Source organism: Schistocerca americana, chromosome 7 (assembly GCF_021461395.2).
Source record: "Schistocerca americana isolate TAMUIC-IGC-003095 chromosome 7, iqSchAmer2.1, whole genome shotgun sequence".
NCBI lineage: Eukaryota > Metazoa > Arthropoda > Insecta > Orthoptera > Acrididae > Schistocerca > Schistocerca americana.
The window spans coordinates 540,668,961-540,695,589 of record NC_060125.1 but is presented as its reverse complement, the minus strand read 5'-3'; the positions used below and the strand labels follow the sequence as shown (position 1 = coordinate 540,695,589).

The 26,629-nt window shown below is 41.1% G+C and overlaps 2 protein-coding genes across 5 annotated transcripts in view; both read left to right on the top strand.

Moving 5' to 3' along the window:
- LOC124622353 (phosphomevalonate kinase) overlaps window positions 1-26,629 on the top strand; it is a 70,437-nt gene that overhangs the window by 33,640 nt on the left and 10,168 nt on the right. For 3 of the 4 annotated variants that reach the window (XM_047148029.1, XM_047148030.1, XM_047148031.1), the window contains exon 3: window positions 23,236-23,391. In XM_047148029.1, the coding sequence (XP_047003985.1) occupies window positions 23,236-23,391 (156 nt within the window). Of the gene's footprint in view, window positions 1-23,235; window positions 23,413-23,475; window positions 23,559-26,629 lie in introns of those variants that run through there. The other variant, XM_047148032.1, reaches the window with a different exon arrangement.
- On the top strand, window positions 383-1,205 carry LOC124622352 (6-phosphogluconolactonase-like). The gene is given in 2 exon segments (XM_047148028.1): window positions 383-779; window positions 781-1,205. Coding segments are annotated over 2 exon segments (726 nt in total). The 5' UTR covers window positions 383-452; the 3' UTR covers window positions 1,180-1,205.

Sequence of the window (26,629 nt, the reverse complement as noted above, 5' to 3'; positions counted from 1 at the left end):
GTTCTAAGTCTAGGGGACTGATGACCTCAGATGTTAAGTCCCATAGTACTTAGAGCCATTTGAAGCCCCCCTCCCCCCCCTCTTTTCCCACAGTAGCAATAGGCAATGTATCATGTGACACATCAGACAACAATGTTGTTCTGCCACATCTACCTGTGGCGCACTGTTCAGGATGCGCATGGAACGTTTTACGTTGATTTTCATGTTAATGTAGGTGTGGTGAGACTAGGTCATCATACAGCATGGGTGATGTGAAGTGAATGCAGATATTGTATTAACAAATGATAGCAATAGTTCTTCTGAGTAGACAATATTTTCAAGATAGTATCATATGCAGAAACAGTGTCCCATTGTGGAGCCTACACCAACATTTGAATTCTAACGTCAGTGAAGTGTTGCAGATTTGTCTGTGAAAGTTGATGAAGTGTACTTAAAGTTGCGTGATTATTAAAATGTCACCGAAAGAAGTAAAAATAGTCCCAAGTGAAGAAGAAGTAATCAAAACACTCTGTGAATTAATTCAAGACATTGCCAGAACGGCGATACAGCGAGACGATGTTTTCAAAGTTGGATTGTCAGGTGGATCTCTTACAAAATTCCTTACGGTTGGTCTCCCGAAAATTGAAACAGATTGGGCGAAGTGGAGACTATTTTTTTGTGACGAGAGGGTTGTGCCTGTTGAGAGCGCGGATTCAACTTATGGGGTTTACAAGAGTTCTCTAATTGGGACCGTACCTCTTACCGAGGAGCAGTTCATCAAAATCGATCCACACTTAAAACACAGCTGAGGAAGCAGCAAAAGACTACATTCAAAAAATGGCAGTGCATTTTCCTCCAGATTCACTACCTAGGTTTCATTTGTTGTTGCTTGGAATGGGACCAGATGGGCACACATGCTCACTTTTTCCTGATCACAGACTTCTGGAGGAAACCTCAGTGTGGGTGGCACCCATAACTAATTCACCTAAACCACCAGCCTCAAGAATTACTTTAACATTTCCTGTGGTGAACAATGCAGAGTGCTGCATTTTTGCTCTTACTGGTGCTGGCAAAGCAGACATTGTCAAGCGTGTCCTGAAAGACGAAGAGCCTCTGCCAGCTGCTAGAGTGAAGCCAACAGATGGGAAGCTTTACTGGATTCTTGATAACAGTGCTGCTGCACATATAACGGATATGTGACTTAACAATGATGGTACACCCTGGTACTCGTGGTGTACTCAATTTGCTCACATCACCTATTTTATAAAATGAGATAAACCAAAGGATGAACTGATATGACAAAGAAATGCAACTGAAACATGTCGTGCAGAATTTTTTTAATAGTGTTGAGAGACTGGTGCAATTTTTGCCTATTGACATATAAGCTATTACTCACAGCTTGCGGGAGGAGGAGGTATGTGGTAAGTGCTTACTGTAGAAGTCTGTTCTATTAAGTTTTGTTTCATTTCAGAGAAATATGTGAAATTGCATTGACATCCAAAAACAGTCAGAAATTTAGCATATTGTTGAATGTCATTTGGGGAAATCCTTGAAATACATGAGGGCACACTTATCTCAATACCTGTGATAGTTACATAAGAAGTAGCATTTATAACTTTAGTAAAGGAGTAACATTTTGACACATTACTGTGTTTTATACGATATCTCCATTCTTACTTTTTACCAACGTGTTAATTGTACTTTTCTGTGTGTGTGTGTGTGTGTGTGTGTGTGTGTGTGTGTGTGTGTGTGGTTTTTTTGAGAGACCAGCTTTGTGGCCATGATAAGACAACTGCTTCCAGGGTTACTGGAATGCTTTAAGAACACTTTATACCATATCAGCAGGCAGCATGAAAGTTCAGACGTACATTTAAGAATTTATATAAATCAGCTTGTTATATTAAAAGTATTTCAATTTTTCAGTCTGATTGACGGTAGAAATGTCCTACAAGTTAATGTTCCTTTTTGTAATAATGCATTTCCTCAGCTTTTTATAAATTTGTTATCTTCGTATGCAAGTGTAGATTTTCAGTTTTGTTCTTTGTCGTCTAATGAAGGAAATGGTGCTGTTTTGTTCTGTTTAACAGCATTAATACATTATCCACGACTCATGGATTGTCTCTAACAAACAAAGATCTACATGTATTGAAAGACTGTGACATAAATAATTAGAAATATTATCTAGATAATATCAGGTATAACATTTCTGTGCTTTTTCTTTTTGTACAGCTTTTGTATGTGTCTGTGTGTAAAATTTGTCTGTATGGTAACACAAAGCAGGAAGCAAATAAGGTCAGTAAGCATGAGATTACTTTGTCGAGGGAAGGGGAACTTTTCAGTGTGTAAAGTAAAGTAAACAATATGATGTAGTTGTGTAGTTGCTTTCATAGTCAACTTGCTCGGTTATCATCACATAAACGGCAAGCATTTATTTTAAAATTTCCACAATGAAGTTTGCATATCATTCCTGTTGCTGGAAGGAACTGGCCTGAGTTGTAGAAAAATCTCATGTACTATCCATTTCAGAGAGTATTGGAATACTTTTTTTTTTTTTCAGTCTCTGTTACCACAATGTGTTGTATAATTATCTGTTATGTGATCTCTGTGCCATTTCACTTTGTTCTCTCTCTCTCTCTCTGTTGACAAAACTTGGAGTTTGATATTAAGTAGCTGTTCATATAGATTGTGAATGGTTTGATATTAAGAGTTATTTTACCTGTTGTTTTTCTGTGAGAGTATATATATATAAACACAGATGTCAATATAATGGAAGGAAACATTCCACGTGGGAAAAATTATATATAAAAACAAAGATGAGGCGACTTACCGAACAAAAACGCTGGCAGGTCGATAGACACACAAACAAACACAAACATACACACAAAATTCAAGCTTTCGCAACAAATTGTTGCCTCATCAGGAAAGAGGGAAGGAGAGGGGAAGACGAAAGGAAGTGGGTTTTAAAGGAGAGGGTAAGGAGTCATTCCAATCCCGGGAGCGGAAAGACTTACCTTAGGGGGAAAAAAGGACAGGTATACACTCGCACACACGCACATATCCATCCACACATACAGACACAAGCAGACATATTTAAAGACCAAATATGTCTCAGACTAAATATGTCTGCTTGTGTCTGTATGTGTGGATGGATATGTGCGTGTGTGCGAGTGTATACCTGTCCTTTTTTCCCCCTAAGGTAAGTCTTTCCGCTCCCGGGACTGGAATGACTCCTTACCCTCTCCTTTAAAACCCACTTCCTTTCGTCTTCCCCTCTCCTTCCCTCTTTCCTGATGAGGCAACAATTTGTTGCGAAAGCTTGAATTTTGTGTGTATGTTTGTGTTTGTTTGTGTGTCTATCGACCTGCCAGCGTTTTTGTTCGGTAAGTCGCCTCATCTTTGTTTTTATATATAAACACAGATGATGTGACTTACCGAACGAAAGTGCTGGCAGGTCGATAGACACACAAACAAACATAAACATACACACGATATTCAAGCTTTCGCAACAAACTGTTGCCTCATCAGAAAAGAAGGAAGGAGAGGGAAAGACGAAAGGATGTGGGTTTTAAGGGAGAGGGTAAGGAGTCATTCCAATCCCGGGAGCGGAAAGACTTACCTTAGGGGGAAAAAAGGACAGGTATACACTCGCGCGCGCACACACACACACACACACACACACACACACACACACACACACACACATATCCATCCGCACATACACAGACACAAGCAGACATTTGTAATGGCAAAGAGTTTGGGCAGAGTTGTCAGTCGGGCGGAAGTAAAGAGGCAAAGATGTTGTTGAAAGACAGGTGAGGTATGAGCGGCGGCAAATTGAAATTAGCGGAGATTGAGGCCTGGCGGATAACGAGAAGAGAGGATATACTGAAGGGCAAGTTCCCATCTCCGGAGTTCTGACAGGTTGGTGTTAGTGGGAAGTATCCAGATAACCCGGACGGTGTAACACTGTGCCAAGATGTGCTGGCCGTGCACCAAGGCATGTGTAGCCACAGGGTGATCCTCATTACCAACAAACACTGTCTGCCTGTGTCCATTCATGCGAATGGACAGTTTGTTGCTGGTCATTCCCACATAGAAAGCTTCACAGTGTAGGCAGGTCAGTTGGTAAATCACGTGGGTGCTTTCACACGTGGCTCTGCCTTTGATCATGTACACCTTCCGGGTTACAGGACTGGAGTAGGTGGTGGTGGGAGGGTGCATGGGACAGGTTTTACATTGGGGGCGGTTACAAGGGTAGGAGCCAGAGGGTAAGGAAGGTGGTTTGGGGATTTCATAGGGATGAACTAAGAGGTTACGAAGGTTAGGTAGACGGCGGAAAGACCCTCTTGGTGGAGTGGGGAGGATTTCATGAAGGATGGATCTCATTTCAGGGCAGGATTTGAGGAAGTCGTATCCCTGCTGGAGAGCCACATTCAGAGTCTGATCCAGTCCCGGAAAGTATCCTGTCACCCATTACATTTGCACGCAGTTTTTTCTAAATTTTCCCGAATTGCTCCACCCTTTAACGTGTTTTGGCGGCAACACAACCATATAACCTTTGTGCACATCGTTGTCTACCAACCCAAGTTCACCACAGGATCAACATAGCCCAGCTATAACCAACACCCTTTCGCCTTTTTTCACACCAGATCTCCAGTTGCCTTCTAGTTCACCTTATCTCTCGCCATATATTTTTATTTTCATTTTCATTTCAGCCTCTTGTTACACTTTCCACCTTCTAATGCCATGTGACCCTCACAACATCCCCACAACGACCCCATTAAGTTTTATTTACATTCCCTCCGCAAACATGCCTTCGCCCTAGCCAGATTACACTCCCATATTTTATTTTCCCAGGCTTGTCTGACATTTGGCATTACCCCCAAAGGCCTCACACTTAAAGTTCCCATCTCTGGCTGTAATCCTTCTTTCCATCAGTCCCTATACCAGTTCCAAACGGAACAATCCATTGCCCTCACCCACCTAATCCTTCACCTACACATCAACTCAGCCAATGAACACACCCGTCAACTCCTATCCTTAATAAAAGTCCTCAATCTTTCCTCTCCCACATCCACACCGGCTGTTCAGAGCATCCTCCTACAGGCCAATCGCAAATTAGAACAGCATGCCACCCTCCACCTCAAAAAACTATCCAATCTCCTGGTTTCCCACCTCCGGAAAGGCAACTCACACTTCACAACCTTTCCAGCAAACCTCAATCTCCTCTCATTGCACACAGACCCAGTCTCTCCCATCTACTCAATCTCCCACTTCCAGCTCCACTCCCCCCAAAACCTCAAAATTCCAATCCACACAACCTGGAACCACAACACCCTGATTCAGAAGTTAACCTTTCCTCCAAACCTCTCTCCCAGTCTGAAACCTCTGTCCTATCCAAAGGCCTCACCTTCAGCCCCACTCCCAGATTCAACCAAACAGCCCTTGTCAAAGATTTACTTTCCTACACCCGTACTCTCTGCTGGAAATATCACTTTGCCACGAAGAAAAACGATCCTAATCCTACTTCTAATGGTCCAACTCCCCAAGACACTATCCAAATTGAACCCTGCCTGGAACAGTTCCGTCCTCCGTCACAGCGAGACCCACCTCCTCTTCCTCAAAACCACCCTCTCCAAACTTTCCAGGAATTTCTGACTTCCAGCCTTGCCTCTCAGTCCTTCTTAAAAAACCTTAATCCTACTCCCAACATCACCACTGCTGAAGCCCAGGCTATCCGTGATCTGAAGGCTGACCGATCCATCGTCATTCTTCCGGCGGACAAGGGTTCCACAACCGTGGTACTTGATCGTCGGGAGTATGTGGCTGAGGGACTGCGTCTGCTTTCGGATAACACTACATACAAAGTTTGCCAAGGTAATCCCATTCCTGATGTCCAGGCGGAGCTTCAAGGAATCCCCAGAGCCTTAGACACCCTACAAAACCTTTCACCTGACTCCATCAACCTCCTGACCCCACCTACACCCCGCACCCCTACCTTCTACCTTCTTCCTAAAACTCACAAACCCAGTCATCCCGGCCGTCCCATTGTAGCTGGCTACCAAGCCCCCACAGAACGTATCTCTGCCTACGTAGATCAACACCTTCAACCCATCACATGCAGTCTCCCACATTTCATCAAAGACACCAACCACTTTCTTGAACGCCTGGAATCCCTACCCAGTCTGTTACCCCCGAAAACCATCCTTGTAACCATTGATGCCACTTCCTTATACACAGATATTCCGCACGTCCAGGGCCTCGCTGCGATGGAGCACTTCCTTTCACGCCGATCACCTGCCACCCTACCAAAAACGTCTTTCCTCATTACCTTAGCCAGCTTCATCCTGGCCCACAACTTCTTCACTTTCGAAGGCCAGACATACCAACAATTAAAGGGAACAGCCATGGGCACCAGGATGGCCCCCTCGTACGCCAACCTATTCATGGGTTGCTTATAGGAAGCCTTCTTGGTTACCCAGGCCTGCCAACCCAAAGTTTGGTACAGATTTATTGATGACATCTTCATGATCTGGACTCACAGTGAAGAAGAACTCCAGAATTTCCTCTCCAACCTCAACTCCTTTGGTTCAATCAGATTCACCTGGTCCTACTCAAAATCCCATGCCACTTTCCTTGACGTTGACCTCCGCCTGTCCAATGGCCAGCTTCACACGTCCGTCCACATCAAACCCACCAACAAGCAACAGTACCTCCATTATGACAGCTGCCACCCATTCCACATCAAACGGTCCCTTCCCTACAGCCTAGGTCTTCGTGGCAAAGGCATGTGCTCCAGTCCGGAATCCCTGAACCATTACACAAACAACCTGAAAACAGCTTTCGCATCCCGCAACTACCCTCCCGACCTGGTACAGAAGCAAATAACCAGAGCCACTTCCTCATCTCCTCAAACCCAGAACCTCGCACAGAAGAACCCCAAGAGTGCCCCACGTGTGACAGGATACTTTCCGGGACTGGATCAGACTCTGAATGTGGCTCTCCAGCAGGGATACGACTTCCTCAAATCCTGCCCTGAAATGAGATCCATCCTTCATGAAATCCTCCTCAGTCCACCAAGAGTGTCTTTCCGCCATCCACCTAACCTGCGTAACCTCTTAGTTCATCCCTATGAAATCCCCAGACCACCTTCCCTACCCTCTGGCTCCTACCCTTGTAACCGCCCCCGATGTAAAACCTGTCCCATGCACCCTCCCACCACCACATACTCCAGTCCTGTAACCCGGAAGGTGTACACGATCAAAGGCAGAGCCACGTGTGAAAGCACCCACGTGATTTACCAACTGACCTGCCTACACTGTGAAGCTTTCTATGTGGGAATGACCAGCAACAAACTGTCCATTCGCATGAATGGACACAGGCTTTTTTTGGAACTGTTGATATTGAGTGATGTTTTTCAAATAGGTAGTAGCTAGTCTTAAGGCTGCACCTAGAAATGCTGCTTAGCTCTTTGTAATAGGGGTTTGTGGGCGCTCCTACAAAGTACAGCTTCTATGGATCTCCCGAAGGCTCTACTAAATTAATGTTTGGTAGTAATTTTTTGAAAGTGTTTTGAATAGATTTTGTTCCTGACATTGGCAAGACTATCTAATGTAGGGCTCAGTTTGCAAATGTCTTGCTAGAGTGCAATAGAATATGGTAATATCTCCGGTTTAGAATTAAAACTGAGAAAACACTAAGCAAACAGCAAGACTGACATGCACTACATTTAGTATCTCTTCAAAATGTGTGTGTGATTGGTTGTGATGAAGTGTCACATATTGTGAAGTTGGCAGATGAATATGCTATGTATAGATCGTAAGTTATTTAGTAATTTATTGTGAAGAGGAAGGGAGGTACAATATGAAACTTTTGGCAAGAGTGTAGTATTTCCTCCCCCATCTCCTTTGAAATCATGATTGTGGTGACAGACTTATCTGTAGTGCAACCTGAAGTCTAGGTTAGTTCCAATTGGTGTCACAACCTTCCCCAGTATGGAAACATTTAGTGTTTGTTTAAGAAAATTTAACAACTCAATTCATTTCTTACAGTACTTCTTTACACTTTTCACATATGGTTCAGTAATGCAGTTCACCAAAAAGGAATGTATCAAGGATATAAATGAAAACCCTATAGTAGGCAAACATTTGCCACATATATTAGACTGTAAGAGAATTTTCAGTGCACTTTTTTCTGGTGGTTTGCTGAAGACTACTTTGTATTTTGGCAGTGAGTAAATATGATGACAAATGTCCATGCCTCATAAGTCTAAGAAATTGCATTTTCAGACACACATTAAGAATATGTATTAAAAAAAAAAGAAAGAGTAATTGGCTGGGAGCTGGGACAGAATTGAGAGGAGAGAAGATCCTGTAGGTTGAGACCCCCAGTCACTCTCTCAACGTCCTCAGATGTCTCAACTGGAAGGGCATTTCACAAGAAAGGCAGGTGCCCACATTTTATATATCACAGATGTTTGGGAAGGATAGTTTTTTATTGTAGCTAAACCACAACATTTGCTTTAAGGTCATAGGAGAAGCATAGTATGTTATTTATGAGAAGTGTTTCCTTTGACTGCAATGTTGAGCTGAGCCTATTGATCCTAACTGCTATGTCTGTTCTTCTTATGTGTGTAAATGTTTTGGAGGTCTCAAAGTAACAATATTATGAAAAGATAGTTGTTACACTCCATATAGTAGAGATGCTGAGTTGTAGATAGGCACGACAGAAAAACAAAGTCTGACTTCAGCTGTCAGAGGCTGCGGTCATGTTTTTGTGCGCTGCATTTGTGTGTGTGTGTGTGTGTGTGTGTGTGTGTGTGTGTGTGTGTGTGTTTTGTCCATTTTCGATGAAGGCCTTGCTGGCTGAAAGTTCACTTTGCAACAGTCTTTTTGTTGAGCCTATCTGCGACTCAGCACCTCCGCTATATAGTGAGTAGCAACTATCATTTTCATAATATTGTTGCAGTGAACCCTGGATTTTCCATTGTTTTACAAGCAAGGTAAATTTTTCCTCAACTTGAAAGTTTTTTTGAACATCTCTGTGCTTTATTAGCCAGGGTGTCATTGGAGGTGATAAGTCCTTACCTTTATCCGACCTTTAAACTTGCTTACCCTACCAAATATTGGGAGACGTACAGTTTAACATGATCTACAAATCACATTCCTGTCCAGCAGAATACAGAAGAGTTGTTCACAACAGAGGCTCAGCAAAAGTTTTCTATTGCTCAGGCTTGCCTATTGCACAGGCTTGCAATTGTCACATCGTGTTAAACATTCTCATATTATGTTACATGATCTGCAGAATGAAATTTTCAGTCTGCAGTGGAGTATGTGCCGATATGAAACTTCCTGGCAGATTAAAACTGTGTGCTGGTCCAAGACTCGAACTCAAGACTTTTGCCTTTCACTGGCAATTGCTGGAGCTACCCAAGCACAACTCATGACCTGTCCTCACAGCTTTACTTCCGCCAGTACCTTGTCTCCTAACTTCACAGAAGTTTTCCTGTGAATCTTGTTAGACTAGCACTCCAGGAAGAAAAGATTTTGTAGAAACATGGCTTAGCCACAGCCTGGGGGATGTTTCCAGAATGAAATTTTCACTCTGCAGCGGAGTGTGCGGTGATATGAAACTTCCTCGCAGATTAAAACTGTGTGCTGGACTGAGACTTGAACTCAGAACCTTTGCCTTTCATGGGCAAGAGCACTTGCCCGCAAAAGACAGAGGTCCAGAGTTCGAGTCTCGGTCCGACACACAATTTTAATCTGCCTGGAAGTTTCTTATACAATCTGTATGTAGAAATCTAGACAGAAGTAACTAGAGGGAAGGGGGATCTGACAGCAAATCAAATTGAAGAGAATCCAGTAATCATGAACAATGAATGGGAAGCTACAGATCAAAATTAGTATGTATTTAACTCTGTAAAGTGGAGGATTTCATCTCCAAGTCTGCAGATAGTTCATCCATTAATATCAAATGTATATCTCCAGGTATTTGCCGATCTTGTGTACAAATCATGTATTGTTTACCTGTTAATTGTGTGCTGTTCTTTACACCAAAGCTGCTAATTTTGTCAGTGTAAAACGCTGATGGTAATTACATTTCAGCTAATATATGATATTGCAAAGGTTGTTCTTCCTTCGTTGATATACTACCATGAATAAAATAAATAAGATGGATTCTGTTACTCAGGAACTATTCATTGTGGCTTATTTGTTTACAGTTGGTTTTTTATGTTGGAATGTGCTCTGAGGCTGAGACAAGTTTTATCAGATCAGTGAACTCAGTTATTGTAGATAAGCTCCTTACTACACCTGCATATGTGCACTCTGCCAAAATATGTCATGTACAAGGTTGGACACAATAGAAACAAGACTGATTTGTGCATGTACAAAGCATATTCACTTAGTGGTAGATGCCTTCATGGCAGAAATGATAAGAGCCAACACATCTGCCTCAATTATTTCCACTGTTCTTCGCCACTACTCCTACAGAATTACATTCCTGCCCCCAATAGCCATGGACCTTGCTGTTGGTGGGGAGGCTTGCGTGCCTCAACGATACAGATAGTCGTACCGTAGGTGCAACCACAACGGAGGGGTATCTGTTGAGAGGCCAGACAAACGTGTGGTTCCTGAAGAGGGGCAGCAGCCTTTTCAGTAGTTGCAGAGGCAACAGTCTGGATGACTGACTGATCTGGCCTTGCAACACTAACCAAAATGGCCTTGCTGTGCTGGTACTGCGAACAGCTGTATGCAAGGGGAAACTACGGCCGTAATTTTTCCCGAGGGCCTGCAGCTTTACTGTATGGTTAAATGATGATGGCGTCCTCTTGGGTAAAATAGTCCCCCATTCGGATCTCCGGGCAGGGACTACTCAAGAGGGCGTCGTTATCAGGAGAAAGAAAACTGGCATTCTACGGATCGGAGCGTGGAATGTCAGATCCCTTAATCGGGCCGGTAGGTTAGAAAATTTAAAAAGGGAAATGGATAGGTTAAAATTATATATAGTGGGAATTAGTGAAGTTCGGTGGCAGGAGGAACAAGACTTCTGGTCAGGTGAATACAGGATTATAAATACAAAATCAAAAATGGGTAATGCAGGAGTAGGTTTAATAATGAATAAAAAAATAGAAGTGTGGGTAAGCTACTACAAACAGCATAGTGAACGCATTATTGTGGCCAAGATTGACACGAAGTCCACACCTACTACAGTAGTACAAGTTTATATGCCAAATAGCTGTGCGGATGACGAAGAAATTGATGAAATGTATGATGAGATAAAAGAAATTCTTCAGGTAGTGAAGGGAGACGAAAATTTAATAGTTATGGGTGACTATAACTCAATAGTAGGAAAAGGGAGAGAAGGAAACATAGTAGGTGGATATGGATTGGGGGGAAGAAATAAAAGAGGAAGCCGCCTGGTAGAATTTTGCACAGAGCATAACTTAATCATAGCTAACACTTCGTTCAAGAATCATGAAAGAAGGCTGTATACATGGAAGAAGCCTGGAGATACTAGAAGGTATCAGATAGTTTACGTAATGGTAAGACAGAGATTTAGGAACCAGGTTTTAAATTGTAGGACATTTCCAGGGGCAGATGTGGACTCTGACCACAATCTATTGGTTATGAACTGTAGATTAAAACTTAAGAAATTGCAAAAAGGTGGGAATTTAAGGAGATGGGACCTGGATAAAGTGACTAAACCAGAGGTTGTAGAGAGTTTCAGGGAGAGCATAAGGAAACAATTGACGTGAATGGAGGAAAGAAATACAGTAGAAGACGAATGGGTAGCTCTGAGGGATGAAGTAGTAAAGGCAGCAGAGGATCAAGCAGGTAAAAAGACGAGGGCTAGTAGAAATCCTTGGGTAACAGAAGAAATATTGAATTTAATTGATGAAAGGAGAAAATATAAATATGGAGTAAATGAAGCAGGCAAAAAGGAATACAAACATCTCAAAAATGAGATAGACAGGAAGTGCAAAATGGCTAAGCAGGCATGGCTAGAGGACAAATGTAAGGATGTGGAGGCCCATCTCACTAGGGGTAAGATAGATACAGCCTGCAGGAAAATTAGAGAGACCTTTGGAGGAAAGAGACCCACTTGTATGAATATCAAGAGCTCAGATGGAAACCCAGTTCTAAGCAAAGAGGGGAAAGCAGAAAGGTGGAAGGAGTATATAGAGGGTCTACACAAGGGCGATGTACTTGAGGACAATATTATGGAAATGGAAGAGGATGTAGGTGAAGATGAAACGGGAGATACAATACTGCGTGAAGAGTTTGACAGAGCACTGAAAGACCTGAGTCGAAACAAGGCCGCGGGAGTAAACAACATTCCATTAGAACTACTGACGGCCTTGGGAGAGCCAGTCCTGACAAAACTCTACCATCTGGTGAGCAAGATGTACGAGACAGGCGAAATACCCTCAGACTTCAAGAAGAATATAATAATTCCAATCCCAAAGAAAGCAGGTGTTGACAGATGTGAAAATTACTGAACTATCGGTTTAATAAGTCACAGCTGCAAAATACTAACATGAATTATTTACAGACGAATGGAAAAACTGGTAGAAGCCGACCTCGGGGAAGATCAGTTTGGATTCCGTAGAAATGTTGGAACACGTGAGGCAATACTGACCTTACGACTTATCTTAGAAGAAAGATTAAGGAAAGGCAAACCTACGTTTCTAGCATTTGTAGACTTACAAGGGGAGGCCGGCAATTGTGAAATTCAGATTCGATTCATACTGTGCATAATAAAAGCTCATGGCCAGAAGTGTAATGTGGCAAAGCACCAAGATGCACTTCTCAGCCATTGTCGAGAAAATCGACAGTTAAAAGAAACCGTTGTGGTGAGATACTCTCTACGATTAATAGTTTTCTACAGCGTCGTGGTGCAGCGGTGAGCGCTCGGGTTCGTAATCTGAAGGTCGCCGGATCGAATCTCGCGCCATGCAACTTCTTTTTATTATTTGTTTTTTTTTGTAATTCAAATGTATATATACACACACACACACACACACACACACACACACACACACACACACACACACACACACACACACACATATATATATATAATGTTGCAACTGATTGCCGGGAATTATATATATACATTCCGGGACTGGATCAGACTCTGAATGTGGCTCTCCAGCAGGGATACGACTTCCTCAAATCCTGCCCTGAAATGAGATCCATCCTTCATGAAATCCTCCCCACTCCACCAAGAGTGTCTTTCCGCCGTCCACCTAACCTTCGTAACCTCTTAGTTCATCCCTATGAAATCCCCAAACCACCTTCCCTACCCTCTGGCTCCTACCCTTGTAACCGCCCCCGGTGTAAAACCTGTCCCATGCACCCTCCCACCACCACCTACTCCAGTCCTGTAACCCGGAAGGTGTACACAATCAAAGGCAGAGCCACGTATGAAAGCACCCACATGATTTACCAACTGACCTGCCTACACTGTGACGCATTCTATGTGGGAATGACCAGCAACAAACTGTCCATTCGCATGAATGGGCACAGGCAGACAGTGTTTTTTGGTAATGAGGATCACCCTGTGGCTAAACATGCCTTGGTGCACGGCCAGCACATCTTGGCACAGTGTTACACCGTCCGGGTTATCCGGATACTTCCCACTAACACCAACCTATCCGAACTCCGGAGATGGGAACTTGCTCTTCAATATATCCTCTCTTCCCGTTATCCACCAGGCCTCAATCTCCGCTAATTTCAAGTTGCCGCCACTCATACCTCACCTGTCATTCAACAACATCTTTGCCTCTGCACTTCCACCTCGACTGACATCTCTGCCCAAACTCTTTGCCTTTACAAATGTCTGCTTGTGTCTGTGTATGTGCGGATGGATATGAGTGTGTGTGCGAGTGTATACCTGTCCTTTTTTCCCCCTAAGGTAAGTCTTTCCGCTCCCGGGATTGGAATGACTCCTTACCCTCTCCCTTAAAACCGACATCCTTTCGTCTTTCCCTCTCCTTCCCTTCAGATTTTTCCCATGTGGAATGTTTCCCTCTCTCTCTCTCTCTCTCTCTCTCTCTCTCTCTCTCTATATATATATATATATATATATATATATATATAATGGAAGGAAACATTCCACGTAGGAAAAATTATATATAAAAACAAAGATGAGGTGACTTACCGAACAAAAGCGCTGGCAGGTCGATAGATACACAAACAAACACAAACATACACACAAAATTCAAGCTTTCGCAACAAACTGTTGCCTCATCAGGAAAGAGGGAAGGAGAGGGGGAAGACGAAAGGAAGTGGGTTCTAAGGGAGAGGGTAAGGAGTCATTCCAATCCCGGGAGCGGAAAGACTTACCTTAGGGGGAAAAAAGGACAGGTATACACTAGCACACACGCAGATATCCATCCACACATACAGATGATGTGACTTACCAAATGAAAGTGCTGGCAGGTCGACAGACACACAAACATAGAAAGTGCTGGCAGGTCGACAGACACACAAACATAGAATTTTGTGTGTCTGTCGACCTGCCAGCACTTTCATTTGGTAAGTCACATCATCTTTGTTTTTAGATATATTTTTCCTACGTGAAAAAATAAAACTTGAAATAAAATACAATATCACAAATAATATTCAAGTGGATACAATTTATTGATAAGTTCGGTATACACTCGCACATAATTAACAATTAGTGATCAGAAGTAGCTGGAGTATCGCACGAACCAGAGTGATAGTTATCATAGAAACATGGAAAGCAGAAAACAGCACGACATCGAGCACACCTGATAAACGATGTGTTTTTACAAGAATAATTGTTTTTTAAATTATCTGTTGGGAAACACACCTGATTGACATTCTGAAAAATTGTTCTATCGTTCGTCAGGTTTGATGCATACCACGCATATCGTATCATATGGGCAAAAATCGGAGAAGACAAATGGTGGTCACTAATTGTTAATTATGTGCGAGTGTATATGTATATGTGTGTGTGTGTATATATACATTTGAATTACAAAAAAACAAATAATAAAAAAGAAAATTGCATGGCGCGAGATTCAATCCGGCGACCTTCGGATTACGAACCCGAGCGCTTACCGCTGCGCCACGACGCTGTAGAAAGTTATTTAGCCTAGCGAGTATTTCGCAGCAACGGTTTCTTTTAACTGTCGATTTTCTCGACAACGGCTGAGAAGTGCATCTTGGTGCTTGGCCACATTACACCTCTGGCCATGAGCTTTTATTATGCGCAGTATGAATCGAATCTGAATTTCACAATTGGCGACCTCCCCTTGTTAGAGAAAGCTTTTGACAATGTTGACTGGAATATTCTCTTTCAAATTCTAAAGGCTATTCACAATTTGCACAGAAACCAGATGGCAGTTATAAGAGTCGAGGGGCATGAAAGGGAAGCAGCCCCGATGTTTTTCAATCCGTATATTGAGCAAGCAGTAAAGGAAACAAAAGAAAAATTTGGAGTAGGTTTTAAAATCCAGGGAGAAGAAATAAAAACTTTGAGGTTCGCCGATGACATTGTAATTCTGCCAGAGACAGCAAAGGACTTGGAAGAGCAGCTGAACGGAATGGACAGTGTCTTGAAAGGAGGATATAAGATGAACATCGACAAGAGCAAAACAAGGATAATGGAATGTAGTCAAATTAAGTCAGGTGATGCTGAGAGAATTAGATTAGGAAATGAGACGCTTAAAGTAGTAAAGGAGTTTTGCTATTTGGGGAGCAAAATAACTGATGATGGTCGAAGTAGAGAGGATATAAAATGTAGACTGGCAATGGCAAGGAAAGCGTTTCTGAAGAAGAGAAATTTGTTGATAACGAGTATAGATTTAAGTGTCAGGAAGTCGTTTCTGAAAGTATTTGTATGGAGTGTAGCTATGTATGGAAGTGAAACATGGACGATAAATAGTTTGGACAAGAAGAGAACAGAAGCTTTCGAAATGTGGTGCTACAGGAGAATGTTGAAGATTAGGTGGGTAGATCACGTAACTAATCAGGAGGTATTGAATAGGATTGGGGAGAAGAGAAGTTTGTGGCACAACTTTACTAGAAGAAGGGATCGGTTGGTAGGACATGTCCTGAGACATCAAGGGATCACAAATTTAGCATTGGAGGGCAGTGTGGAGGGTAAAAATCGTAGAGGGAGACCAAGAGGTCAATACACTAAGCAGATTCAGAGGGATGTAGGTTGCAGTAGGTACTGGGAGATGAAGGAGCTTGCACAGGATAGAATAGCATGGAGAGCTGCATCAAACCAGTCTCAGGACTGAAGACCACAACAACAACAACTCCTACATTGATCAGTTTTAATGAAATGTGATGGCATAATGTGAGCTCCCTTATTTATTTTGTGTTAGTATAGTTTCCTGATGCTGAAGTATTAAATGTAATTAGATGTAATGTATATGTAATTGTTATTGTTGTGGTCTTCACTGTGAAGACTGGTTTGATGTAGCTCTCCATGCTATCCTGTGCAAGCCTCTTCATCTTTGCATAACTACTGCGGTTTTCGTCCATATGAACCTGTTTATTTTAGGCCAGCATGAGTCTCCCTACGTAAGTTTTATCCTCCACAGTTCCCTACATTGCCAAATTGTTCGTTTCTTGTGGCATATCCTATTGACTGACCACTTCTTTTAGTCAATTTCTGCCATAAATCTCTCTTCTCCACAGTTCGATTCAGTAGCTCTTAATTAGTTACCTGATCTGCTCATCTAAACATAAGAATTCTTTTTCTGTTCTCTTCTTGTCTGAGCTGTTTTATTCACATTAATTTTCATTTTCATAAAAGACCCATTCTCCAGATAAATACCTTTCAGGAAAAGACTCCCTAAAATTTAAATTCGTATTTGATATTAACATATTTCTCTTTTATAGAAATGCATTTCTTGCTACCGTGTCTGTATAGTATATCCTATCCACTAGAGCCATCATCAGTTATTTTTCTGTTATAGCAGCAAAACACATATACTTCTTTTAGTGTCTCATTTCGTAATGCAGTTCGCCCAGTATCACCTGATTTAATTAGACTACATTCCAGTACCAGTGTTTTACATTTGTTGATGTTCACATTATCTTTTCAAGACACTGCCCACTCTATAAAACTTCTCTTCGGAGCCCTTAGCCATCTCAGACAGAAGTACAGTGTTATCAGCAAGCCTCATAGTTTCTGTTTCTTCTCCCTGAACTTTTAATTTCTCTCTGGAGTTCTTCTTGGTTTCCTTCGCACCTTGCTCGATGTGGAGTTTGAATAACACTTGGGATAACCCTGCCTCACTCTCTTTCACTTCCTTGGACTCCTGCAGTAGCAGTCTTGTATTTGTACATGTTGTAGGTAACCTTAAACTCCTTGTATTTTATCCTTGCTACCTTCAGAATTTCAAAGACTGTACTCCAGTCAACATAGTCAAAAACTTCCTCTAAATGTACACATCCTATAAACATAGGTTTTTTTCTTTTTTAAATGTGTCTTGTTAGATATGTTGTAAGCTCAGTATTGCCCCACATGTTTCTACATTTTTCGAGAACCCAGACTCATGTTCCCTGAGGTCAGCTTCTACCAGTCTTTCCATTCTTCTACATGAATGTTTTTATTCATTATGCTATTTTCTACATTCTCTTTTAAGAATATAATTGCATAAGAACATACAAAGAGTCACCATAGGATTGATGTTTACTTGGATTAACAGGCATTGCACCTGCTCTCTTCTAAAGCCAGATTACCCTATTCATGTGCATAGCTTCGTTATGAGACAGGAGTAGTTCTTGAAAATGTGAGATATTTCGATATGTAAACATAGTAGCTAGTCATTTTGCAGGTGTAGCTGATATGCTCCTTTTGTGTAAGATGCTCATCCATCACATTGTCAAGAAATTTATGCTTATCAAATGTTTCATCTGAGTACAATTATTCATCATGTATTCCAGTTCAAATTTATTGTAATTTAACAAAAACTTCAATTTATTTTTATTCAGTGAAAATTTATTCATGATATATTCTGTGATCGAACCAAAGTTCTCTTTATTGTTTCGCATTGCTTTTGACTCATTACAGCACTACCTAATGAAGCGCATATCATCAGCATAGTTCACTTAAGAGTTTTGTGACTGTATATTATCATATATGAAACAGAAATAATCCAAGACTATATACCTGTGGGACTCCACAACTGAGAATTTTGTGCTATGATTTCACTGTTAGGGTCTTGCTTTCATTTTTATAACACATTTTGGCACATTGTCTTCTATTCTAGAGATAATAAATTTAAGAAATCTAATGCTACTACTCTTATTCCATAAGTTTCTAGTTTGCATAAAATCTCTGAATGGTTCACGTAAACAAAGACGTTAGACAAATTTAAAAAAGCTGTAGTCACCTTGGTTCCCTTACACCGTGTATTCGGTGCTCCATAGAAAAAAGTTTCGACTGTTGTTATTGTGGATCACCCTTTTTGTAGTCCATGCTGTGAATTGTTTACTAGATTATATTTCGAAATGAAAGATTTCATTTGGTCAAGAACTATTCCTTTCAAGTAACTTGTGAAGCAATGAGATGAATGAAATTGGCTTGTAGTCCTTTGTCAGTGGTTGCTCCCTTTTTATACACTAGTAGTATCTCGATGATTTTTAAAACTTCCAGTATGGTCCTTGTCACAAGCACTAATTCTGACTTTAGCTGTGAGATAATTTTCAGAACCTCATATTCTGTTACACTCCTCCTGTTTTAGTTGAGTTTACTCCTTGTCTTGAACGATCCATTTCTTCCCTGTATGCCTTATTAAATTGTTCTATGAGAGCATTACATACGGTCTTTGAGTCACTGATGAACATTCCATTTTCTTTTAGTACTGTATTACTGCATCCTAGATATTCCCTCTTCTCACATTCATTATTTACTGCACTGAGGTGACAAACATCATAGGGTACCCCCTAATATCATGTAGGACCTGGCGTAGTGCAGCAGCTCAAGGTGGCATAGGCTCAACAAGTCATTGAAGTACCCTGCAAAAATATTGAACCATGTGGCCTCTGTAGCCACCTATAATTGTGAAAGTGTTGCCGGTGCATGATTTTGTGCACAAACTGACCATCCGATTATGTCTCACAAAAGTTTGATGGGATTCATGTAGGTGATCTGGGTGGTGCGGGCTTTCAAAAAAAATAATGGTGGCCCTCAACTATGTACTCTCAGACTCAGAGTTGAAATATTAAAAGCTTTGGCTGGTTTCATTGTCTAGGGGCTGGGATAGATAGTTGCCGCATTACAAGCCAAATACTGCCGAGTCCAAAGCATACAATATGAATACACACATGGATCGAATGGTTGAAGGTTCCTATCCCTCGGATTGCAAATTTTGAATGTAACATAGAAATTTATAAATGAAAGACTGCAATTAAATAAAATCTGCAGGTACTATTTTAGCAATTTTAAATGATGAGTACGATAGCAGAAGTACCTTTAAGAATGCCATTTATTACTGTAAAACACTTATTGGCGTTGATGGTCCAGCAATTAAATAAAATATAAGTTGAATAAAGGGAAACAATAGATTCCTACTTCACATGATTAGTTATGAGCAACAACATAGCTCACAAGATATTCACTTCTAAATGCATACATGTCTTCACTGCAGAAGCCACGGAAATCGTACACGTGCACAAGTCGTCACTACAAAATATTTCTCTGTTTCTCTCTCTCTCCCGCGACCGTGCGCAAACTGCTCAACACTCTCCAAGTATTTCCTGCAACAGTCCGTCACGCCTTCCCATCCAGCACTCTCCCATGTCCTCTCACCCGATACTCCTCCCCCACTTCCATACAATCTTTCCATTGACTTCGGTAGTCACCTACCATATTAAAGCGCTCCCGCCATGTCTCCAAGCCAACGCACACTCACATACACATTGAAACACATACAAATTACTGGGTTTACATTTAAATAACTTGAAATTAAATAAATATTCCTACAGCTGGACCACACTGTAATACACATTATTAAATACATAAACAAATTAAGTAAACATATATCACAGAAATACCAACAAAAGTAGGCCAGTAGCCTAATGTCTCTGTGCTTTCTAAACCACAGTAAATATTTGACCAATTTCTTCCTCAATAGTATATATCAGATATAAACAAAGACATAGACGAATAAATATATTTATAAGCATGCTGCTACTGTTTTTTCGTGTAACCATGGAGTACTTACGGCTAACGTGATCAATAGTAATTGGCTACTTTGACCTCCAATAACTCTTGTACTATTCAAGTTACATGCCTGTAATTCATAGCAATTTAGGTTTATACTAATGGCTTTCTAAAGACATGTTGATCGACAAAATCGGATTAACGATTTAGATTTTGTAAACTCGTTGCTGGGTGTTACTTGTATAATTTACAATCAGATACTCAACTTTAAAGTACTAAAGATATTGTCAGAATCGCAGTGCAAAAAATGGTAATGTACATGTTTCTTTTTAAGGTATCATGATTCCTCTGGCTATTATTAATTTCTACATGAACTGTTAAATGTCTGCCATCATGGTTTCACAAAGTCTGCCATCTTTGGCACTCCTGGCATACAAATCTCCTTCATTGACACAAAGCGCAGTCCTTGACACAGCGTCAGCATGGAATTCCCAGCCACGGGGTAGGCCTGGACTAAGCGCTGGGGCTACCCCTTTTGGTCCGGCTACCGTTCGGCACCACGTGGTTGCTGACGAGCCCTGGCTTGCTGAGAGGCCTGTGCGACCACACCAATTCCAAACTTAGAGTATTTTCAGAGTGCCACAACTCACCCATTACTTCACAGTGGCCAAAGCATTTTCTCAGATGTAATACAATGGAACACCTACAGCTGTCCTTATGACGTTATTTATTATATGACTACCAGTTTTGGTGCTTCACTGTACTATCTTCATTCCATAACTGACACCAAGGGGGTTAACTATGAACTGGTTTTCACAGACTACTGTAACAATGATGTTGTGTCTCCAACCATCAGCTACCAACTCAGTAGTTGGTAATTGATATTGGAGACACAACATCATTGTTACAGGTAATCTGCAGAAACCTGTTCATAGATGCTGGCCACTAATGAATCATGTATACAATTGGAGTTAACCCCCTTGGTGTCAGTTACAGGCTGAAAATAGTGCACTGAAGCACTGAAGCTAGTAGCCATATAATAAATGACACCACAAGGACAGCTGTAGATGTTCCATTTTATTAATAAGTGAACGGCTGAAATCCCTCAAATCACCAATCAGAAGGATGGACATACAATCACTCGAATTGTCTAGAATGTTCTTCAGATCAAATGTTAACAATAGTGGCATGATGACATGGCACATTTTCATCCATATAAATTCCATCATTGTTTGGGAACATGAAGTCCATGAATGGCTGCGACCGAACAGAATCATTTCCAGTCAGTTATCAGTTGAGATGGACCAGAGGACCCCTCCATTCCATGTCAACACAGGGCAAACCATTACAGAGCTACCACCAGCCTGCACAGTGACTTGCTGACAACTTGAGTCCATGGCTTTGTGCAGTCTGCGCTACACTCAAACCCTACCATCAGTTCTTACTAACCGAAATCTGAACTCACCTGGCCAGACCACAGTTTTCCAGTCACCTGGGGTCCAACCAATATGATCATGAGCCAAGGAGAGCACTGCAGTGTAATCTGCAGGTTTTTTTACTTATTAGGATACATGACACTTTGCTTCATACTGTGTGACTTCCTAAATATTTGCACCATTGAACATACCTGCAAAGAACCGTGGTTAAATATTTCATAGAAATGTCCCAATCTGATTTGTATACCTGCTATCAGCAGGAGCTCCTTACTCTTATTCACATCTGTGTTTGGAGCTTTTAGCTGTATTACCTTTCATTAACAATGTTATGAAAAGGAAAGTTGCTACTCACCATATAGAACAGTAGATAAGGGACTCGGCTCACTACTGGCGGCCGGAGGTTGCGGTTTGATAACTGGCAGCTATATAAGTGACATTTCTGGTAAGATGGCGTCAGTCGTTGAGCACCGCACGTGCAGCAGCATTTACACAGACTAGTTATGCCACTTTATTTTAGGAGAAGAAGGCATTCGCACCTTACCGTTTATTAAGCTATTGATAATATATCTGTTACTACGAAGAGCGGAGTAGGTGTGCAAGTTATTCTTCATGGTCTTTCAACGTTTTGTGGATGCATGCTGAATTTTACACTTACTAATGCTGATGCTAGTGCACATGGTAATGGTTGTGTTACCGTGGCTCTAGTTCGTGGTGGTAAAGTGGAGACTGTATCAGGGCTGGAGACTTTTAGCAGCCAAGAAGATATTGCTTATCGTACATTTCAGATACGTGAAATGTATACAACTGTAATTAAATATTTCATAGAAATGTACCAATCTGATTTGTATACCTGCTACCAGCAGGAGCTCCTTAATCTTATTCACATATTTGTTTGGAGCTTTCAACTGTATTACATTTTACTAACAATGCTATGAAAAGGAAAGTTGCTACTCACCATATAGCGGAGATGCTGAGTGGCAGACAGGCACAACAAAAAGACTGTCACAAATAAAGCTTTCACCCAGTAAGGCCTTCATCAAAAATAGACCCCCCCCCCTCTCTCTCTCTCTCTCTCTCTCTCTCTCTCTCTCTCACACACACACACACACACACACACACACACACACACACACACACGTAAATGCTACTCACACACACAACAGGCAGTTTTGTGTGTGCGTGTGTGTGTGTGTGTGTGTGTGTGTGTGTCATCTATTTTTTAGAAAGGCCTTACTGTTCAAAAGCTTTATTTGTTATAGTCTTTTTGTTGTGGCTATCTGCAACTCAGCATCTCCGCTATATGGTGAGTAGCAACTTTCCTTTTCATAATATTGTTACATTCCAACCCAGATTTTCCGTTGTTTGATTTTTATCTTTTATTAATATTTATAAATAATTCTGGATTGTAATATTGTTGCCATGCCCCAAAATAGTGGTTCTCAGACATGTCCAAATGTAACTTTCAATGTTGATATACGTAGTACAGAGGAAATAATAAAACAAACATCTGCTAATTTTTGTTTATGTAAATAGCATATGAAATTCAACATCTTCTTTGGGGTTCTATCTTCAACTGGCATAAAGATCTTTCAAGTAAAAAGTATACTTCTGTTTGTTCACAAGAATCTTTACTTTCATAACAGTAAATGCTCTTACTTTTCAGGCACCCAATTCAGTGTGTGGATTGTGAGTGATACCAGGAGACTGTCTGATCTGAAATGGTTCTTGGATAATTGTGGTGGGCCCTCTGTGGTTCACACTGTAAGAGTTGTTGCTGATGATGCAGTCCGGAAACAGCGTGGGTGGATGTACACGCCAGGTATCAGAATGCTCTTTTTATGTTGTGTGTGGTTTGAGGTTTTCGGGCGCTAAACAGCGTGGTCATCAGCGCCCATCTTTTTATGTTATTGCTGCTGTTTCATCAGTCAGTAAAACTAGAAAATCAGCAAGGATCCAGATCTCTATGCATTAAAACACTTCAAGGACATGTATGTGTTATGCAGTACTTTTAAAATAAATTAGAAATTCCCAATGCTTCATTTGTATCAGAACATCTGCACTTCACAAGCCGTCAGACAGTGTACACCCAGAATACATACAGCAACATATCCAGGCATAAATCTGAATTTCCATTATTAAAACAAGAGAAATTCAGATTGTTTGGTCATTAGCGCAAGATGTTTATTGGAAGAAGTAATATGTTTTTTGAGTTGAGAAATTTCCCATAAAAAGTTTTTCAGCTGGGATCAAATACTTAACCTGTGTTATCTGCTTCAAGGAGTTGATCTTGCTGCTGTTGCTGTATAAAACAAGAATAAACAGAAGTCCTGTTCTTACAAACACCCACCAAGTGGGTAGTAATGCTGACATTAATTCATGCCACACATAGTATTGAGTTGCCATCTTCTTTATTTCAAGGTATGTCTGTGAAAAGTTGCCACAGCGTGGGCCTATAAGAATCGATTAAATGTTTACGAAACTGATTGACACAGGTGCTGTGTTGATACTTCAAACAAAACTGGGCTAACAACAGTAGTTCCACGTTGGTCTTATGTACATTTTGCTACAGTGACTTGATTACAAAAAACAGAAAATTTTGGGAGATAACATTACATTAAATACCATTGCATAAGTCAAACAATAAAATGATATTACATAATGTTTGAATTTTGTTACAGAACAGTCTCATTCACAATGAAAATAGATATGTAAATACAACAATACATATTATATTTTAGTGGATTTCTTCATATAAATAGAATATAAATTCTTCCTATCATGTTTCCTAAGTTTAATATAAATGTACTTCATTTCAGTGAAACAATCTTTTCAAAAGTAAGTGTGCCAGACAGGATAATGGTTTGTAATTACACAGTTACACTCGTATATTGATTGGATTTTGTTCTTTGTCTTTTTGAATTACTTTAGTTTTAAATTATGTATCATCAATAACAATTATAACTATATTTTACTGATTTTAATACTTTCCAATTACCTCTGATTTAAATGTATTATCAACAATGGTGGTACTAGAATTTTAGTAATATTAAGAGAATAGAATGTTTTTAAACATTCCTACCAGTTACAGTGTCTACTTGAGGTAGAACGAATACATTGTGTACATTTATTTCATGATCGCAGTTCCCAAAGTATAGTATTACTGGTATTGCCGATATTTGGCTTTGCTTAGGAGTGTTGTTGACATGATACCAGCTTTTCAGTTGTATGAGTGAGAAACTGCTGGTAACAAACTTTAAAGAAGCAGTAAAGTCCTAGCGGTTATGTTTCAGTGTAGTACTTAAGTTTCAGGACAAGCCTTTCTCTTAATGCACAAGGCTTTTGACTGTGTGGATCATGAAATTCTTCTAGATAAGCTGAAGTGTTGTGATATGAAATGGATAATGCACAAATGGTTCAGTTCATCTTTAACTGGAAGAAGGTTGAAATTAGCAGTACAGATAGTCTGCAAAAATCGGCAGAGTCCTCTAACTGGAGAGGTATCCCACATGGTCCAGTCTCGGGTCCCTTATTGTTCTAAATATATATTAATGACTTGTCATTTTGTATTCATGAAGATGCAGTCTAGTTCTATTTGCCAATGATACAAGTATAGTAATCACACCCAACAAACAAGAATTAGCTGAGGAAATTGTAAATAACCCCTTTCAGAAAATTATTAAGTGGTTCTCTGCAAATGGACTCTCGCTAAATTTTGAGAAAACACGGTACATACAGTTCTACGAGGGCAGTTCAGTAAGTAATGCAACACATTTTTTTCTGAAACAGGGTTGTTTTATGCAGCATTGAAATACACCAGGTTATTCCCCAATCTTTTAGCTACACAACACTATTTTTCAACGTAATCTCCATTCAATGCTACGGCCTTACGCCACCTTGAAATGAGGGCCTGTATGCCTGCACAGTACCATTCCACTGGTCGATGTCGGCGCCAACGTCGTACTGCATCAATAACTTCTTCATCATCCGCGTAGTGCCTCCCATGGATTGCGTCCTTCATTGGGCCATACATATGGAAATCCGACGGTGCGAGATCGGGGCTGTAGGGTGCATGAGGAAGAACAGTCCATTGAAGTTTTGTGAGCTCCTCTCGGGTGCGAAGACTTGTGTGAGGTCTTGCGTTGTCATGAAGAAGGAGAAGTTCGTTCAGATTTTTGTGCCTACGAACACGCTGAAGTCGTTTCTTCAATTTCTGAAGAGTAGCACAATACACTTCAGAGTTGATCGTTTGACCATGGGGAAGGACATCGAACAGAATAACCCCTTCAGCGTCCCAGAAGACTGTAACCATGACTTTACCGGCTGAGGGTATGGCTTTAAACTTTTTCTTGGTAGGGGAGTGGGTGTGGCGCCACTCCATTGATTGCCGTTTTGTTTCAGGTTCGAAGTGATGAACCCATGTTTCATCGCCTGTAACAATCTTTGACAAGAAATTGTCACCCTCAGCCACATGACGAGCAAGCAATTCCGCACAGATGGTTCTCCTTTGCTCTTTATGGTGTTCGGTTAGACAACGAGGGACCCAGCGGGAACAAACCTTTGAATATCCCAACTGGTGAACAATTGTGACAGCACTACCAACAGAGATGTCAAGTTGAGCACTGAGTTGTTTGATGGTGATCCGTCGATCATCTCGAACGAGTGTGTTCGCACGCTCCGCCATTGCAGGAGTCACAGCTGTGCACGGCCGGCCCGCACGCAGGAGATCAGACAGTCTTGCTTGACCTTACGGCGATGATGACACACGCTTTGCCCAACGACTCACCGTGTTTTTGTCCACTGCCAGATCACCGTAGACATTCTGCAAGCGCCTATGAATATCTGAGATGCCCTGGTTTTCTGCCAAAAGAAACTCGATCACTGCCCGTTGTTTGCAACGCACATCCGTTACAGACGCCATTTTAACAGCTCCGTACAGCGCTGCCACCTGTCGGAAGTCAATGAAACTATACGAGACGAAGCGGGAATGTTTGAAAATATTCCTCAAGAAATTTCCGGTTTTTTCAACCAAAATTGGCCGAGAAAAAAAATGTGTTGCA